At 28.8% G+C, this 18,863-nt stretch overlaps 1 protein-coding gene across 1 annotated transcript in view; it reads left to right on the plus strand.

The window, feature by feature from the left end:
* Nucleotides 1–18,155, plus strand: part of LOC128553790 (tyrosine-protein kinase Src64B-like) — a 32,401-nt gene extending 14,246 nt beyond the window's left edge. Inside the window, exon 10 of the mRNA XM_053534972.1 lies at nucleotides 18,138–18,155. Within this exon, the coding sequence (XP_053390947.1) occupies nucleotides 18,138–18,155 (18 nt within the window). The remainder of the gene's footprint in view (nucleotides 1–18,137) is intronic.
* The last annotated feature ends 708 nt before the right edge of the window (nucleotides 18,156–18,863 follow it).

Genomic DNA, 18,863 nt, shown 5'->3' on the forward strand with positions numbered 1-18,863 from the left:
GGGGCATATACAATCTTTTTTTAAATTTAAAGTATTTAAAAAACATGGAAAAAACCCCAATTTATGCTTTTATTTTTGTTAAAAAAGACCTAAAAATGTTTCAAAGACTTCAAAAAGAAACAAAAAGAAGAAAACAGATGTTTTAGATTTTAGAAAAATACACAAATTACACGAAAATGGTTTTAAAAAGAATGTCTCAAGAAGGATTAAAATTTAACATGATAACAAAAAAAAAAATAAATTTAAAATCTTTTTCAAAAATATAGAAATATTCCTATTTTTAAATGTTCTTTAATGTTTTTAGAGATTTTTTCTATAAGTAAAAATTATATAGATGGTTAAAGAAAGGTAATGAATGATTATACAAAATTTAAAGCACTTTAGGAGAAAAAATAATCCAGACAATAAATTTATAAAAAAATTTTTTTAAAAGAAGAAATTTTATTTAAAATTAAACAAAAATTTTGCGATGAATATAAAAATAGTTAGAAAATTACAAAAAGGGGTTTATAGATCCTTATTATTTGAAAGGGAATTTTTTTGAAAGGGAATGTGGTTGTCTATTTAAATGAAGAAGAAAATACTGAAAGGTATGGATTTCCCCGGCCAAATAATATTCGAAAAAACCCCCAAAAAATTTTTTGCAAACAGTTTTTATACTGAAAGAAAAAACTATAAAAGCACTTACAAAGCACCAAAGACCTCGAAATTTTTCTGGGGGTTTAAAAACAAGGGGTTTCAAAAAAAAAAACCAAGTTAAAAGTGGGAAAATCAAAAACCAGCGGGGAAAAAAATATAAATTTAAATATTTTAAAATTTTTCTTTAAAATTTTTTTATTTTATTATTTTTTTAATCCTTTTTTTCTTTTGTGATTTTTTTTTTTTTAAAAATAAAATAAAAAGGAAAACCCCAGAGATCCACAAAACAAAATTATAAAAAATTTGAAATTAAAATTTAAAAAAAAAGATCCAAAGAATCAATTTTATTTAACTTAAAAAAGACTAATTTGGTATTCTTAAAAACCCAGCTTAAAACTTTAAAAAAAATAAAAAAATAAACGTGTTTTAAAAAAAACTTTGTAAAAGGGGCAAAAAATGATAAATATAAATGCTTTTTTTAAACAAAGGGTTTAGAAAATTTTTAACACAAAAGAAAAAAAAAACACTTTACTTTAAACTTGGGTGAAAAAAAAAGAATTTTAAATTTCGAAGGGGGGGCTGGCGAATAGGTCATTTTTCCCCTATTAAAAAAAAATATACACCACTGGCGCTTCAAGTTATTTAAATTACCAAAACCATTACAAAATTCAAAGAAAGGGTTTAAAAAATATAAAAAAATGAGATAACGAATGTTTTAAAAGGTTATTTACTTTTAAATTTTCCCGTTGAAAAAATCCTAAAAAATTTTAAAATATAAAAAAATATAAACGATCTTTAAATTTTAAAAGGGAAAAAAGTTTTCCTGTTTCATTAAATCAAAAACCTAAAATAAATTTTTTAAAAAAATACATTTTTAAAAATTTTGGGTTTTAAGAACCCACGGGAATTTATCCATTGTACAATCAAAAACAATACGAAGAAAAACTTTTATAGTTATTAATTAATAAAACGAAAAACACAAAGACAACATTTGTTTTGGGTAAAAGATTTAAAGATTAATGAATAACAAAACAAAAAAAAATACAAACAAGAAAAACATTTTTTAGCTTTCCTGCAAACTTTACCCAAGAAAGAAATTAAAAAAAAACAAGTTAAAATTGTTTAGCAAAAAATGGGGTTTTAGGGGGTTAAAAAACCCCCCAAAAGGAGAAAGTAGAAATTTTAAAAATAAAAAAATTAAAGATTTGGTTTTGTGTTTTTAGAATAATAAAAAAAAATTATAAAAAATGAATTTAAATTTGAAGAATTAAAAAAATAGTTTTTGGTTATGGTGTTTTTTTTTGGTTTTTAGAAAAATTAAAAAAAAAAAAAAAAAAATATCAACAGGAATCCCCCCCGCCCCGGCCCCCAAAACGAAACCCCCACCCCCCCGACGGGGGCCCCACACAACCACACAAGCCAACCAAAAGGACAAAAACGAACAACACCACACACAAAGCCAACACGGGAACGAAAAACAAACAAAGGAACACAGGGGGCCCCGCCTTGGAACGGTCAGGGAAAAAAACACCATGGGGAGTTTTAAACCGGTTTTATGGTGCACCTAACCTCCTTCCCCCCCCACCTTTCCAAAGACAGGGGACATGAAATAAAGTAATCCCTTCAGGTGAATCCTTACAACGAATGGAAACAAAAAGGCATGGCATGAAAACCAAAAAGCTGTGTAAAATTATAAAAAAAAACCTTAAAACCAAAAAATTTATTACTAAAAGCCTTTCGAAGACAGACAAAAAGGGAGAAACACCCTTAAGGGGCCCGATGAAACAGCCAAAACAAAATAAAAAAAGTTCATCTGGTAGGAAAAAAAACTCTTACATAGGTCCTCCCCCTCTTCCGCAGCCAATAAAGAGGGAAGCGTGGGGTTCCAACTGTAAACGGGTTGAACAAAAACAGCGGTTGTCTCAAACCAAACCCCAAGGTTTACAGAGGCCCCAAACGCGGTTTAAAAATTTAAGAAAAAAACCCGGGAAAAAGGGGAATTGAAAAGAAATATTTAAAACCCTTTTAACAAAGAATTAAAAAGTCTAAAAAAGAAAAATTGGTTTTTAAAAAGCAAATCTTGCCAACTGGGGAAAAAAGAAATAAGAAAATTAAAAAACCATGAGGGGGAAAAAAAAAAAGTTTTCCAAAGGGACCAAAGGCCCGGGGATCACGTCTTAACGGAAAATTCAGGGGAAGTGCTCTTTCGGGGTGCAATATAATTTTAGTTAAACAAAAATTTCCCTGTTATTTTTAAATTTAAAGGGTATTTTCCCCACTTTATTATCAACAAATGGGGAAAATTTCAAAAAAGAAATTAACGTCTTTCCAAACAAGGGAAAAAATACATGGCTTTTTTGATTTCCAACTTAGTTTTCATTGCTCATTTCAATTTAGCGCAGTAAAAGGAAAAATTTATCAAAAAAAAACCCCAGAATTTAAAATATCTTCTGAAGAATTTCCAAAAAAAAATTAATTATTAAAAAAAAAAGGTTTTACCATAGATTACAGGTTTTCATTCAAATAATTCAAAAAACTAATTACCATCAAAAGAAGAATTTTTATTCGTTTTTAAATGAAACAATTTTTCTGATAAGAATACGAACAGCAAAAAATCGGAAAAAAATTAAAATAAAAACAAGGGGAATACCATGATCTTACCTAAAAACTACTACTGCTTCTAGCAGAGTATTGAAAATTTTAAAGGTTTTTTTATAAATTTTTAAAAATTTAGACCCGCCTTTTAATTTTAGTAGCCCGGGGTTAGCCGGGGATAAATGCTTAAAAATGACCGGAATAAGTTAGTTTAATAACTGATTCGATTTTAAATTTTTTATTGAAAAGGGGCAGAGGTGGAATTAGCATATTCGAACAGATAAAAAAAGCAAAAATAAAATAAAAAAGATTACAATCCAAAAGAAAAAAGTAAAACATTATGTACCTTGACCCAATAACCTTTAGGGTTTGGGGCCATGTCGCGACCTTTGCCCCGGGAACAAAAAAGGGGTACCGAAAACAATATAAAAATTAATTAAAAAGGGTAAAAAATTTTATAACTGAATGTGTTTTGTATCCAAAAAAAACATTCTGTTCACAGCGATTACCCTTAGCTCCAGAAAAAATAAAATACCAGATGAATTTTTATCTAATACGTAAAATATTAAAAAAAATTTTTTGGAAATTTGGAAATGGATTTTTAAAAAACTATTTCCCGACTTTGAAGAAAAAGAAAATAGTAGCTTTATAGAAATCTAAAAATTATACAAAACTGGGTTTTAAAAGTAACCAAAAATACATAGAGTTTTAATTTTTGAGAAAGTCCCTGGTTAAAAGAATATATTGATTTTAATATACGAAAAATCTGAAAAAAAAATTCATTTGAAAAGGATTTTTTTAAGTTGATGAAAAACTCTGTATTCGGTAAACGATGGAGTTTTACGCAAGGGGGTTAATATTAAGCTCCCCTGATGAAAATATTTTATTGAAGTTATAGAAAAACCCTTTCTTTTTGTTAGTTAACGATTTTAAAACAAAATTTTTATTTTGGTTTCATAGAATAAAAGAATTTTTTATTAAATGAGCTTGACTCGGAAGGCATTCGATTTATCAAAATTTTAATGTAGATTTCCATTAAAATTTAATTTAAAGAAAAGTAGGGTTCAGCAAAAGTTATTTTTTACGACACAGACTCATTGGTTAGAAAAAAAACAAAGATGCGTAAAAGCTTTTATAAAGATAAAGAAATTTGATAATAGGGTACGAAAGAATTTAAAAATTTTTAAATTTGGGAAATAAAAAAGTAATAGGAAAATTTAAAGAAAAACGGTCGGCATTCCAGTATTGAGTTTTTTATTACAAGTAAAATGATTATTTTTTATTAGGAATTCTGGAGCAAAAGCTCAATTAATATTAAAAATGAAAAGGGAATTTAAAAAAAGAGTTTTTTGTTAAGAAGACAATTTTTTTTCAAAAGTTAAAAAGATACTTTTTTCAACTCCCCAAAAAGGGATGCATAAATTTAAATTTATAAGATCAAAAAAAACTAATGTTTCATTAGTTAAAAAAAAACATATTTCGTGTTCGATGATAAAAGATTTTCCTCGGGAGGGGGTTTTACTCCCCAGGTTTAAAACAAAAAAATTTTAAAGATTTTCCTTTCCCACTTTAAAAAGAACAATTCTATTTTTAGGACATTTTTTACGAGTAATTTTCGCATTTTAAAAAAACAATTTTCTTTTTTTTAAATCTTTTACGATGTAATTTTTTTTTGGGTATCACTTCCTAATTTTTAGCCCCGGGTTTAGAGAAACAAAAGTTTTTTTTTATGATTGTTTTAGGGAAACATAAGTTTCTATTTAAAAAATGAACCAAAATTTGTTAATTGAATTTTTTTAACTTTAAACCAGAAATAAAAAATAATATTTTCATGTTAAATTTTAGCATAAAATGAAAAAGACTTTTTTTCTTTATTTTTACATCGAATTTTGAAAATTATTTTTTTTGTTTTTAGTTGTTTTTTATTTTCTCCTTATCAATTTTTTGCATCAAAAGAAAAATTAAAAAATAAAATTAAAAATTTAATTCTTACATTATTACCATTTTGAACAAAACCCGGGGACAGCATTTATAGTTTTCCACTGAAATAACCCATACAGATTTTCATATAACTTTTAAAAACAAGGAGGTTTCTTATTATTTGTCTTTTTTTTTTACTTACTTTTTCGTTTATATTATTGAATATTCCCTTATTAATTAAATTTTTAATTTAAGTTTTTAATTAAAAATTTTATTTTCTTTTATTTTTAAATCCCCCCAATATGTAGAATTTGACGCTACCGGCAAAAGATAAAATCCTACACCTTCACGTGGGGTTCAAAATCACAAAGGATAATTCAAAAATTGTATTTTTTTTGTAAATAACCCCGATAACCAAGTCTTTATCGACACCCAAGCCCCGCACCGTAAAAGTTATAATTAATATCCAGACTCGGGGTTATCATAATATTTTTTTCATTGTATTGAATTAAGTATTCTTTTAAACCCGGGGTGTCAAAATTTTTTTATAATCATCTCTACTTTTGTATTCAAAAAAAACACTTATTTTTTATTTTTTTTCCAGTTCGATTTATTTTCTGCAATTTTTTTCATGTTAAGAATTACTTCAGCAAAAATCCAACCGTTTTGTTGTAGCAACTTTAGAACAACAAATTCAAAAAATTTTTTGTTTCTAGCAAATTGTTTTCTTTTTAAGAAAAATTTTTATTTTTGAAATTTCTTGGGGCATTAGAAAAATTTGTTGGTTTTAGTAGAAATATTGGGGTTTTAGCAAAATGATTCCCTTTGTTTAGTTGAATTTCAACACAGAGCCAATCTTTTAAAATTTTTTAATTTTTAATAATAAACCTTTGAAATTTTTTAATATTTCTGTAAGTGTAAAATTCCGGACTTTAAATTATGAGGTGTCAACAGTACAAAACAAACCCGGGAGTTTTTTTCTTAAATTTTTTAGTTGATCATAATTATTTTAATTCTTCTCCGTTAACTTTTTTTTCAACACAAGGTCCAGTTCATTTTATGTTCTTAAACTTTAGCTTTAAAATTCATTAATACTTTTGTAATTTTTTTGAAAATTTTACTTAATTGCTTTTTTAAAAATTATGACGGTTGTCAACATAAAACCAAATTCGAATTTGTTTTTTTAAAGTCATTTTTTAAAATTTAAAGCTCTTTTTCAAGTTTTTTTAAATGTAGTGTCATGCACGCCTCTTGCGAAGCTCCCCTTTTCCAATTAGATTAAAATTTCTGAAAATTATTTTAAAAAGTACATAAATCTTGGGTTTTTTTGTAACCAGTATTTTTTTATTTATTTCTTTTCGATTTCTAAGATACTTTTTTGTAAATTTTTCTGGGTTCAAAATCTTGTTTTTAGTCTCATTTTTAATCAAAATCTTTTAATTTTTAATTTGGGAAAAAAATTTTTAAAATTTTGACTCAAATACTTCTTTTATGTTTTCGTCTGTCAAATAATTTCTCTTCAAGTTCTTTAAAGAATCAACCATAGCTTTCATTTTTTTTTAATTTTATTTTGTAAGAACTATTAAAAAAAAGAATTATTTTAAAATTTTTTGTTAATCCTTTAATATTTTTTACTTCTGTTTTAATGTCTGTTTTATTTTTAAATTTTCAAGAAAACACTTAAAACATTGAACTTTTTAAACATAAACGTCTCGAAACTCATCGTTGGGTTATCGGATTTCTGGGTTTATAAGGTTATTACCTCCCATATCTAACCCTTTTTCTTTGTGTTATCAAGTTCCTTTTTTTCGTAAAGATACGATTCCCGATTTTTTTTTAAAGTTTTTTAAATTTGTTTTTTAGTAGCAAAATAAATTATCAATACAAATTTAACTTTATTAACGTCGGGTTGATTAAAATTTGAAACATCTTTAAAAAAAACTCCCTCTATAAAAAGAAAAGTTTTTTTAAAAAAACCCCTTTGGTTTGTCAAAATAAAAACTTTTTTTGATTTTTTCATGGTAAAAAGAGTTAGGGTTAATATTTTGTTTACAAACATATCTTTCTCTTTATCGACTTTCAAATAAAAATAAGGAAAGTTAATCCAAAATTTTTTGGTGTTTTTAAAAAAGACGACTTAAAAAAATAACACAACATTTTTTGACGTCCTTGAATGAATTATTTTGTTATTTCATTTTGAACCTTTTTATTTCACAAAAAAAAATCAAAAAATTTTTCATTTTTTGTTTTTCGATTCAGTTTCTCACAGGTTTCCAATTTGGTTGGAATCGGCCGAAATTCAAAAAATTTTTTTTGGATCATTTTTTTTTTTTGTTTTGGTAAGTGGTTTTTTAAATCCTGTACAAAAAATTTTCTGGGTTTTTGAGCATACAAGTAAATTTTCAAAAATAAGATTTTTTTCGAAGTATATGCAAGGAAAGAAAGTAAAAAAAGAAAAATTATAAAGTCATTTAAAAAATTACCGGGAATTAAGGAGAAATTTTAGCGTACTAGGTATGAAATGAAAGACATACAAACTACCAGGTTTTATCACAGTTATTTCAAGAAAAACTATACCTCCCTCTAAACATGCTGAAAATCTTAAAAAAAATGGCAGTTTAAAGTAAATAAATAAAAAAAGAACAAGCTTTAAACCAAACTTCCTATACATCAAAAATTTGGGAGATGAACCTGCGGATGGGTTCCTCAAATAATTTAAAAGTTAAAGTTTAAAGGAAGAAAAAGATGGGAAAAAAAAAACCCAGTACCGAAACTTTTTAAATCAAAAATTTACGGCAGTTAATTAAATATCGATAAAGAGTATTATCAAATGGGAATTACCCAATTAACAGAGTTAGCAATAAACAAAGAAAAAGGTTGGATAGAAAAAAAAAAGGGGTTACAAAAAAAATTAAAGAGGTGTACTTAAAAAATAAAAAAACAAAAAAAAAAACCAGATGAAAAAAATTGAATTTTCAGATGCAAAACCATGGTTTAATGGATGTTTCGGATTTAAAATTTTAGACAAAAAAAATTAAAAAAAAAAACAAAAAACGCTTATCAAAAATGATTAAAGACTCAGAGAATTTGAAAGGGAAAAATATCATAATTCTAAAAAGTTTCACCAAAAACTTTATGGTAATTTAATTATTAACTTAAATAAACTTTATGGTCAAAAAAAATTAATGCCACGGATCGAAAAACCGAAAAGAAGAAATTAACGCAAGGTAGATATATTTGTTTGATTTAATAATAAAAAATAAAAAAATAAAAAACATTCAATTCATTCTAGAAAAATATTAAAGAATTAACAGAAAAATGGGGAAACCTATCAAAAAGATCTATAAAATTTAAAAAAAAGAAATTTAGGGGAAGGGTTTAGGGATTGTCCGTGCAACCAAAGAATTGGTTAAGACTTGGAGAAATTTTTGGTTCGATTGATCTGGAAATAAAATAAAGAACAAAAAAATAAGGATTAGGGTAGTGATCAATTTATAAAAAAAAATTCACTTTACCAGAAAACCCTAAATTATAAAAAAATTATTTTCTTAAATAATAAATGGAACAAAAAATAGAAATTAAGTTCTGAAACATTAAAGATGATAAAAAAAAATACTCCGAGTAAAAACAATCAGTTTTGGGTCGTTCTTAATTTTAATAAAAATAAAACATTTGTCGGTTTGGATTAAAAAACAATTTTGAAATTCTTTGGGATAAATTAGTAGAAATTATAAAAAAAAAACGTTAATAATGGTAAAGGAAATTAAAAAATTATATTACAAATGTTTTACAGTTTTCATGATATAATAATACATAAGGGGAAAATTTAAAAAAATGATGATTTTGAAAATTTTATAAATCAACATTTTCCAAAAGGTTGGAATTTGATTTAATTGTTTTAAGATTTTGATTTTAATTAAAGATAATTTTATGTTTGGGGTTTTAAAAAGTCAAAATTTTTAACATGCTTGGATTTGAAAAAAAGCATTGAAATATGAAGGGGGAAATCAACACCAAATATAACAACCGTGGATACAAAAATTTTAAATTTATTTGGTCTTATTGATAAATTCGCTTTGTTAGTAATTTTAGTGTATTAAAATATGATTTAAAACGCAGATTTAACAAGAGCTTTTCCTTTTCAAAGAACCCCAAAGATTGGGTATTCGAAATTTTAAAAAAAATTAAAATTCAAAAGAATATATATACAGATATATTTTGGGAGAATAATTAATTTTAACGAGGTTAAACAAGTTTTTCATTAAATTAAAAGAAAATTTAAATTAAAAAATTTTTTTTTAAAATAATTACAAAAAGTTTATGATAAAATAAAGAATAATTTTTTTATTTGTGCCACACGGGAAAAGAAATCAACACGGGAACCCCAGGGCTCCCAGATTCCATCCCTTTGGGACAGGGACTTTGACACTTTAACGAAAATTGTTTTAAGTGGAGTTGCATCTTCAATTTTACACTGGAAAAAAAAGCTCTGGAAACAGCAGGAAAAAAGCCGCGCTAGAAAATGGAACAAAAAAAAGGTTGGAATGGAAATTGGAAAAATTTTCTCTAATAAAATTTTAAAATTTAAAAAAAACCTGCTCCGCAGTTGGTAATTTAATTGCCAAAATTCAAGAAAAGAATAACAGTAAAAAAAAAAGAAGGAGGGTATTAGATGAAATAAATAAAAAATGTAGGATCGGGGACGCGTAAAAGTTAACAGATTAATTTTTAAAAAAAAAAAAAAAAAATTTTAATAATACTGTTTTGAACAAAACAAAATTGTGAAAGATAGAACAAACTCCTATTTAATAATACACTTTAAAAATCGTTGGGGAAAAAAATTAAGCAACAAAAAAAAAGGATTCAATTACAATTAATGAAAAAAGCCATATTTTTATTGGTTTAATAGTTTTTTTTTTGAAGTAAGTTTTAAAGTTTAAAAAGCCTGCTGATGGGCTAATTAGCGACGGAGATCAAATTGCTTTAATTAAAAATGAGCTTCTTAATTGATCATTAGTTTTAAAAAAAATGGGAAAATTTTATAGATGTAAAATTTATACAAAGAAAAATGAAAAAAATTTTTGTTGAATTATCTAATATTATGCAGAATAACGGGGAAAAAAGAATTTTTTCTTTTTTGAAACGCGTTTGCCGAAAGCAGGGAAGACCAAGCTGGGTATAATAAAGGTTTTTCTTCTGAAAGTTATAATCCCGGGGGGGAATGAGGAAATGTAAAAATTTCCCTTAAAATTTTTTCATTTTTTCAGGGGGTTTGAAACAATATTTTCTCCAAGTCAAAACAAATAACACGCACTGACAGATGAGATGAATTAATTTAGAGCAAAACTGCTGATGCAGGTAGTAAAAGTAACAAAAAAATTCCAAGGTTTTCCCCGTTTAATTTTCAATGAATTTTGGGTTTAATCTAATGCGAAAGATTACAAAAGCAAGAAAGGTCATACCTTTTGGGAAATGGTGACCAACAACTGAACACACAACGAACAAATTTTTGAAAAACATGGTGTAACAAAGTCACAACATGAATTTTTTTTTTTACAAAAGACCTGCAAAAGTAATGCACAAAGACGAATCCGCATTTTTTAGATACATTTAAAACTAAAGCACAATACGATTGTACATTGGAAACTGCGTCTTGAAGCTGGAAGGTGTTTTTTTATCCGAAACAAATAACAATATATCAAGAATATATGATGAGTAAATTTAAATTTTTATTATAAAAAAAAATAAACACGGAAGCGTTTAAATAGATCAAACTTAATAATTTTTTTGGGTTTGTTCATTTTTTAAATTTTGGGAAAAAAAAAGGGAAATAATAAACAGAAATCCAAACCATTACATTAACAGTAATTAAATGTTTTGGGGCCCCAAATGTCCTTTTTTGCAATGGGATTTATGAAGAAACAGTTTAAAAAAAAACTATTGGAAATGAAATTTTTATTTTAAAAAAAAAAAAAATTAAAAAAAAATAAAAATTTAAAAAAATATAAAGTTAAAAAAGTCATCAAATTTTATTGAATAAAAGGTTAACCCAACAGATGGGAAAAGAAAAAAATTACACAGGCTTATAATAATAAGATTCCATATCTTTAGATTAAAAAAAACAATTACGTGGAAAATTCCCCCTTTCTTTTAACAAAAACACAAATTAAACAAATTAAAAGTCATTAGAAAAATAAGGGTTTTGAAATTTCAATTTTCAAAAAACAAAAGCCCTCAAGGTCAAAAAGGGGTTTTTTGAGCTTTTCTGTTTTTTAGGGAAAAAAAGTTCTTCCAAAGGCAGCAAAAAACCCCAAAAAAATTGGCCCTTAGGCACCCGGGGCCCCTCGGGTTTTTGCCATACCGGGTTATTTTAAATTTTCTTGGGAAGGTTGATTTCGGTAGCAAGATAAGAGAAATATGATATCACCATTCTTAAACCCCAAACAAAAAAAAACAACAGTAGATCTGGGGATTAAATTTAAAACAAAAAAAGGACAAAATGGGGGGTTTTTTTTGGATCTGGCTGCTAGTCTAAATACCTTTGATTAAAATCTTTTTTAGTGGGAAAGGATTACAGATTTATTCCAACGGGGGTCGTACAACGAATTCCCCATAGAAAAAAAAAAAAAAATTTATAAACAAAAACCAATTCTAACTTTGAAATTTTGGAACGGGGTTAAAAAAAAATTAAAATTAAAAAAAATTTTAGGGGCGTATTTTTAAATAGAAATAATTTTTCCAAAATCAAAGTTGAAAAAAGAAATGGGAATTTAAATTTGGGCGACTCTGTTGGGCCTGGAACACATTTTGGGGTTTTTACTTAAATACTTTTACTTTTTATAAAACCAAGGTTTTTTGAAAAATACTTTGTACTTGATCATTTGGACTTTCCCCCACCGAAGGAGGATTGAATATATACCCCGGGGTTAATATAACCCAAAATCAATACAAGACAAAACAAGTACCTTGTGGTTTTTTTGTTTATTTTTCATTAAAATTTTCAAGATGGTAAAATTTATGACTTATTGTATAGAATACTAAAAGTTACAATCAAAAAGTAAATGAAAAACAAAAAAAATTATTTTTAATTTAAAAAGGACATTTTTTTCCCTTTTTTTTTTTTGTTAATTAATGTGTTTTAATTTGAGTGGGCCTTGGTTTTCATTTTTAAACCCCCTTCAACCTTTCGTCCATCAAAGATAGAAACGTGTTTTTTCTTAAAGATTTTCAGGGTACAAAACCCCCGATTAGTAATTTAAAATAGAAACCTTTTCTCTTAAAGGCTGCTATAAAGTAATTTTTTGTGCGACATTATTTGGCCCCACCGGGTGGTTTTTGGGTTTTTTTAAATTTGAATTCCCCTGTTGAATTTTTTAAAAGAGGGCAAAGGGTCGGTGGGGCCAAATAATGCTCCACAAACAATTACATACTATCGAAAATTCCAAATCAATGCTCGACCTATTTTTTCAATGACTATAAGCTAATTTTAAAAAGGCATGATGCATCAAAAGTGTCAGACAAATGTCTAGCGTGTGTTGATTTAAGGCCGGATAGAGACAAAAGAATAAACATGTCCCCAAAGTTAATCCTTTAAAGTCGCCAAAATGCTGGTGTGTTTTTATTTTTAAAAGCGGATTGTTAAAATAGCCATTTAACTGTCAAAGTTAATCCCTTTAAAGTCGCCACAAGGGCTAGCGTTTTTGATTTAAAACGGAGCAAACAATGCCTATTTATTGTCCAAATTAACCGTGTAATTTTATACAGGAAAGGGGGGAGACATCAGGTCTGGGGCACATAGGACCGAGGTGCCCCTTTTATACCATCAATATCAATTTAAAGAAAATTTTTATATTTTTAAAAAAAATTGCCAAAATTTCAAGACCATCTAGATTTTAGAACCAAAAGGACTTTTGAAGGTGCTAAAAACATCAAAAATAAAGTTTCTGGGGCCGTTTAAATTTTGGGGATCTGACTTTTTGAAAAGCCAAGGGGGACACTTTAAACCCTAATCTAGGGGGAACCGGAAATGAAGTCATTAAATTTTAAAGTCATCGTACATGGGACTGGTACCCCTTAAAAATCCTTTCGAGTAGGCTCGCAAAATAGTATATTGGGTCTACTCAAAACCCTTTTCCAAATTAAGGTTTTAAAAAAAAATCTTTTATCCGAAAAAAACCCGGGGCTCCCCCCTTTAGTATTAAGAAACCTAGGATGTTGGGGGATCTTTCCCCAAAGGGCCAACGAGAAAAATAAGTTGGTACCTTAAACCGGAAAAGAAATCAATCAGCTAAATTCAATTTCGCGCGTTCCCAGATCGAACCCGAAAATAGGTACGTAGCAAAAAAACCGTCAAGAAGATTTGGGAAAATTTTAAAATTTGATAAACGTTTTCCAAAAGGGGCCGAAAAAATGAGCCGAAAACGCTCAAACGTTAAAAAACCCTGCTAACTCCTTCATAAATTTAAAAATAAAGCTAGGATGTAGGGTATCTAAAACCCAAGGGTTTTGATAAGTTAAAAAGGGAATAAAATTAAAACCCCAAGTGAAACCATCATGGAAAAAGAACACTTTAACCCTTTTTTATTATAAAAAAACCCTTTGAAAAAAATTTTAATAATGAATAATTTCTATTGTATGGGTTTTATCAATCATTAAAATAAAGGGCATTAAACGATAGAGAATAATTGTATTCTATTTGAAAAAGAAATTAAAGATAAATATTTCCCACTCTTCGATATCTCGCCTAAAAATGAACCAACACTGGTGCACCTTTATACCAAAAATCTGTTTTTGGGTTTTACAAGACCAACAAAAATTTCAACCTTTTTAAAAGTACGACATTTAAATATTAATATTTTTTTGAAATGAAATCCTTTAAAGGAAAAAATTTAAAGGGAGTGGAATGTTGACTCTAATACTTTTAAAACTGTAAAACGGATTTTAATTCTTCAATTTTTTGACTTTTTAGAAAAAAACTAAGAAACGGATTTTTTGTTTTAAAAATTTCGTAGTCTTTTGGATGCTGTCAAAAATACAGATCGGCTAAAAGCCCCTTATACCATTCTAAAAATCGTCAAGATTTTCAGTGAACAGAAAAAACAGTTTAAAATTGAAAAATCATTTTTTCCCATTTCGTGAGTGTCCATTCTATTTTACAAATTTTGATTTAATGCATGGATAGAATTTTAAAAAAAACTTCTTTACTCCCCCCTTTCATTGATTTCAACCGTTATCGAGTTAGAGTAAAGCGATTTTTTAAACCTTTCTTTAAAATTCCAATAAACTCTTGAAACAGTAGCATTTTAAAGATCTCGCCATAGGTTCAGAAAATGTATAGAATTTATCTTTTTTTTTGATCCCTTCTCAAAATATTTACGTTTTTTTTAAAAATTTTAAGTGACGTCATTCAAAATTTTTTGGGCGGTAAGTTCAAATTTCGCAACCAAAAGTTTTAAAAATTAATTTCTTCTCTATTGTGGGCCATTTTAAGTCTTGGGGGTCAGACCAAAACGTTTGAAAGAACTAACGATGGCAGGCATCCCAAAAAGAGAAAATCCTCATGCGTTAAAATTTGATTTTCTCTTTTTACTCAACCCAATAACCCGTTTGATATCCTACAAAGGTTTGATATACACTTCACGTTTGTACTTAAAGAAATGTGGGGCACTCACGGAAAAAGCGCCAAAGTGCTTACCCCAACCTACACTTTGATATCCAAAATGGCATGAAATTTACAGGAAAATTAATAAATAGAGCCCAAGCAACGTTCTGATTTCAGTAATAGCTTTTTAAGCAATGCCTGATTGGCTATGATATACGCATTTTTGATTGGCCTCAGGGGTCCACGCACAATATATAAAGTCGAAAGCAAAAGTAAATTTAAACCATGACGAAAGGGGTTCGACTACTGTTTTACCAACAAATCCTCCTCCCCATCTCCTCCTTCAACTACCTCCTCCCCCCCCACCCCCTCCTACCCCCCTCCTCCACCCTGCCCTCCTCCATCCCCTCCTCCCTGCTCCCCCCCCACTCCTCCTCCTGCCCCCTCCCTCCCCCTCCTCCTCCTCTCCCCCTCCTCCTCATTCACTCCTCCTCCTCCTCCTCCTGCACCCCCCCTCTTCCTTCCCTCTGCCCCAAGAAAGCGAAAAGGCAACAGAACAGAAAAAGCATGTCTTTTTGATAAAAAAATTTTTTAAACGGTTTCACAAAAAGCAACAGTTCCGTTTTCCTCAGTCTTTCTCTAGGATTTACAACTGCGGAACATCCGTTATGTACGGGGGAAAGACGAAGCCACTACATTTTTTAAACCGCCATTACAAACCTGGGCATCTCAACAGACCTGGGGGGAATTAAAAATTAATTGTAATAATTGCAAAAAAATTACATTTTAAGTAATTAATGAATTTTTAATTGGGTTTATCAATTTTAAATTTAAATTTTAATTTATTAATTACAGAGCAGTTTTTGGGGTGTTTGACAATTTTCATTTTAATTTCTTTCCAAAAACATGGACAGCTAATCCCTTTTTTGGGCAAATGTATCATACATATAGTTTTTTACCCGTGACATTTTTACTTAACATGTAATTGCTTTTCATTGTGGAAAAATAACAATAAAATATTAGGAGGTGTTTTTTCCTTGGACAAATTTCCCTTTTTTTTTTAAAATTGTTTTTTAGAAAACCAAATGGTAATCTTTTATGATTTTTCCTTGTTTAGGAAAAAAAAGATAAATTTTGATTTTTTTATTTATATTTTTATTTTGATTTTTATCGGACAAAAATTGAAAGTTTTAGCATTTAGTTTAAACATTTTTTTCTGTGATAAAATTCTTGTATTAAATGATACAAACAACATAACATTTGACACCACAGTTCTAACAAGATAAAAATATAATTATTATTGTAGACATTATGAGTATTCTACAGTTTTAGTGACATAGTTATTCTAGGAGATTATTTTCAATGTGGTCCTTTGGATAACATGTAGTTTCAAGGACAAAAACTTAAAGTATATGTTATAAATGTAAATGATTAAATACTGAACTATACTAGTTAAATTTGAAACATATTGCAGAACCATGATCCTATAAACTTCAGAGAAATTCAGACCTCAGAGAAATACCTGACTTTACATGCATCTTCTCTAACAGAATTCTGCTTGACAATGTATTAACTATTAATTAGGGCTGACTTTTAGCTCCTTTTGCAATAATATTAAAGACTGAGTTATGTTCTCCCGCAAACACAGATTTTATTTTGAACTTAAATTCAGTTTTGAGATAACTAAAATGAGTTTACAGGTTAATTATCATGTATATGTAGTACTAATTAAAGGACTTTGCTGCAGTTTTCATGTAAGAAGCACCACATTTGGTATTGTAATTGAATGTAATTAATTACAATTTGCAATGTAATTGTAATTTAATTAATTACATTGCTAAATTTCATGTAATGGTAATTGTAATTTAATTGGACATTTCTCAGTGTAATTGTAATTTAATTAATTACATTTTAAAGTAATTGACCCCAGGTCTGCATCTCAAGAGAGACGACGTTTCAACATCCATTTTCTATGGTCGTTTCAGGACCAAGTGGTGGTGTAAAAACTGAATGGACAAGAAAACTGTTATCATCAAATCTTGTAAGACCTCAGCCTCAGCGTATCATATGGTGTTTTGGACAATGGCAACCATTGTATGATGAACTTCAGCGTGAAATCCCCGGGGTCGAATTTGTACACGGTATTCCAGACTACTTGAATGATTCCCAATATATAAATGTTAATCAAAGGAACCTGCTGGTATTTGACGACTTGATGACTGAAGCTAAATGCGATCAAAGAATTGCTGATCTCTTTACCAAGGGCAGTCACCACAGGAACATATCTGTCGTATATCTCACCCAAAATTTTTTCCCACAAGGTAAAGCTTGTAGGGATATCGCTTTGAATACGCAGTATCTGGTGCTATTTAATAATCCTATTGACAGACAACAAGTGGCTACATTGGCAAGAAGAGTTACCCTTCGTCTAGTAACATCTTTATGAAACGGTTTGAACGAGCGACATCAAGACCGCACGGTTATTTGGTAATAGACTTAAAATCGAGCACCCCCAGAACAACACCGTTTACGTGATGGTGATGATAATTACATACACAATGATCATTTGGCAAAAGTTGACGATTTCTGCTTGTGGAACACGAGTTCCTAATAAATGCCAACGATCACTATCGTACCTGTTTTCGTCTTCATTAGAATCAGGAAAACATATAGAGGTTTCCCTTTCGGGCTCGTGAGAGTCGGTAGCATTCATATTCTTACGTACAAATTGGAATAATACAATCGAGAAGACAGCTTCTTCCTACATATTTTTATTCATGATATAAGACAATACCAAAGTTATACAATTCTCTGAATCATCATAGACAAAAATTGAAACAGTGTAGACAAAACTTAAAATTTAGATAACAAAAACAGTAAAACAGGTGACAGAATTTGAAATGTAAATGACAGAAATTTAATTTTAACGTATAATAACATCAATACATTGTATCTAATTTAATATCTGTATGGTTCAGTGTCAAAATTTGCAATTTTTCTACGTTTTGTATACACCTCTTGATATTTTTTGTTTTCTTCTCAATTGACTATTTTCCTTTTTCTCTTATCTCTACAAATTTTATGCGGATTAGTCACTGTAATGCTTGGGAAACCTTTTGGATCGGTAACAATGTGTTTTACACTTTCAAAATTGATCAACTGACTATTTTTATAATTCAAAGTAAAACCCCTTACCTTACACGTCTCTTTGTTTTTACTGGTTTTGTAAGCGTAATTTTTAGGGCCACCAGACACAAACTCAATGTACTCCTCACCATAATACAATACCCTTCTATTAAGCTTTTCGAGCACACTGTAAAGTTTAAGTCTGGCCCAACAAGTTGTAAAATAGCTAAATAGATGTTTGTTTTATTATCTTCAGGTTGACAGTCTTGTTTGAATTGCCATTCTACTTGTAACATGTCATTGGAAAGGATATGAAAATTGAGTGGTTGTTTCATAGGATCGGAAAACAATTGGAAAAACAGGTTTGCCTGCGTTTCGTGAAAGAACTCTGTCTGACGCATATTGAGACGTTGACCAAACTTACCCCAAAAGCTATTGAGACATAGTTTAGCCAGAGCTCTCAAACCCGGATTCTTCCTAATATTTGACCGATCCAATGAAACACCCTATTTCTCCATATATTGAGTTATGTAATTCTTCATGTCTTGTTCATTTTGTATCCAGTCAGGGATGCTTAAACTTTAAAAATGTGTTTATGTAACTGGCAAACAGTCCCCCTTCACTGGTTTTAGGATCATATTGAGTGGTTTCCTCCCAGTTGTATACTTCATATATTTTCATAATGGTATAACCTAATCTTAAAGCGGTCTGAATCTCTGGAGTACACCACGTGCCAGTTAACGCCCTTTCATCATCCGGGCAATCACAGGGGTTTTTCAGTATCTGCGCAGGTCCTACATGAAGGGAATTTCAGCTTGCCATTTGACCTGTAAGGAAGGACGGGATGGTATAGACCTCTTGGTTGTACTAATTTTACTTAGGCATTACCAAAGTACTCCTTTAAGTCATTAAAATCTTTCGTTATTATGACGGGATGACCTACAGTATACTGGCAATACTTGTTGACCCAAGGATACAAACT

This window comes from Mercenaria mercenaria, unplaced genomic scaffold, assembly GCF_021730395.1.
Source record: "Mercenaria mercenaria strain notata unplaced genomic scaffold, MADL_Memer_1 contig_4327, whole genome shotgun sequence".
NCBI classification, from domain to species: domain Eukaryota; kingdom Metazoa; phylum Mollusca; class Bivalvia; order Venerida; family Veneridae; genus Mercenaria; species Mercenaria mercenaria.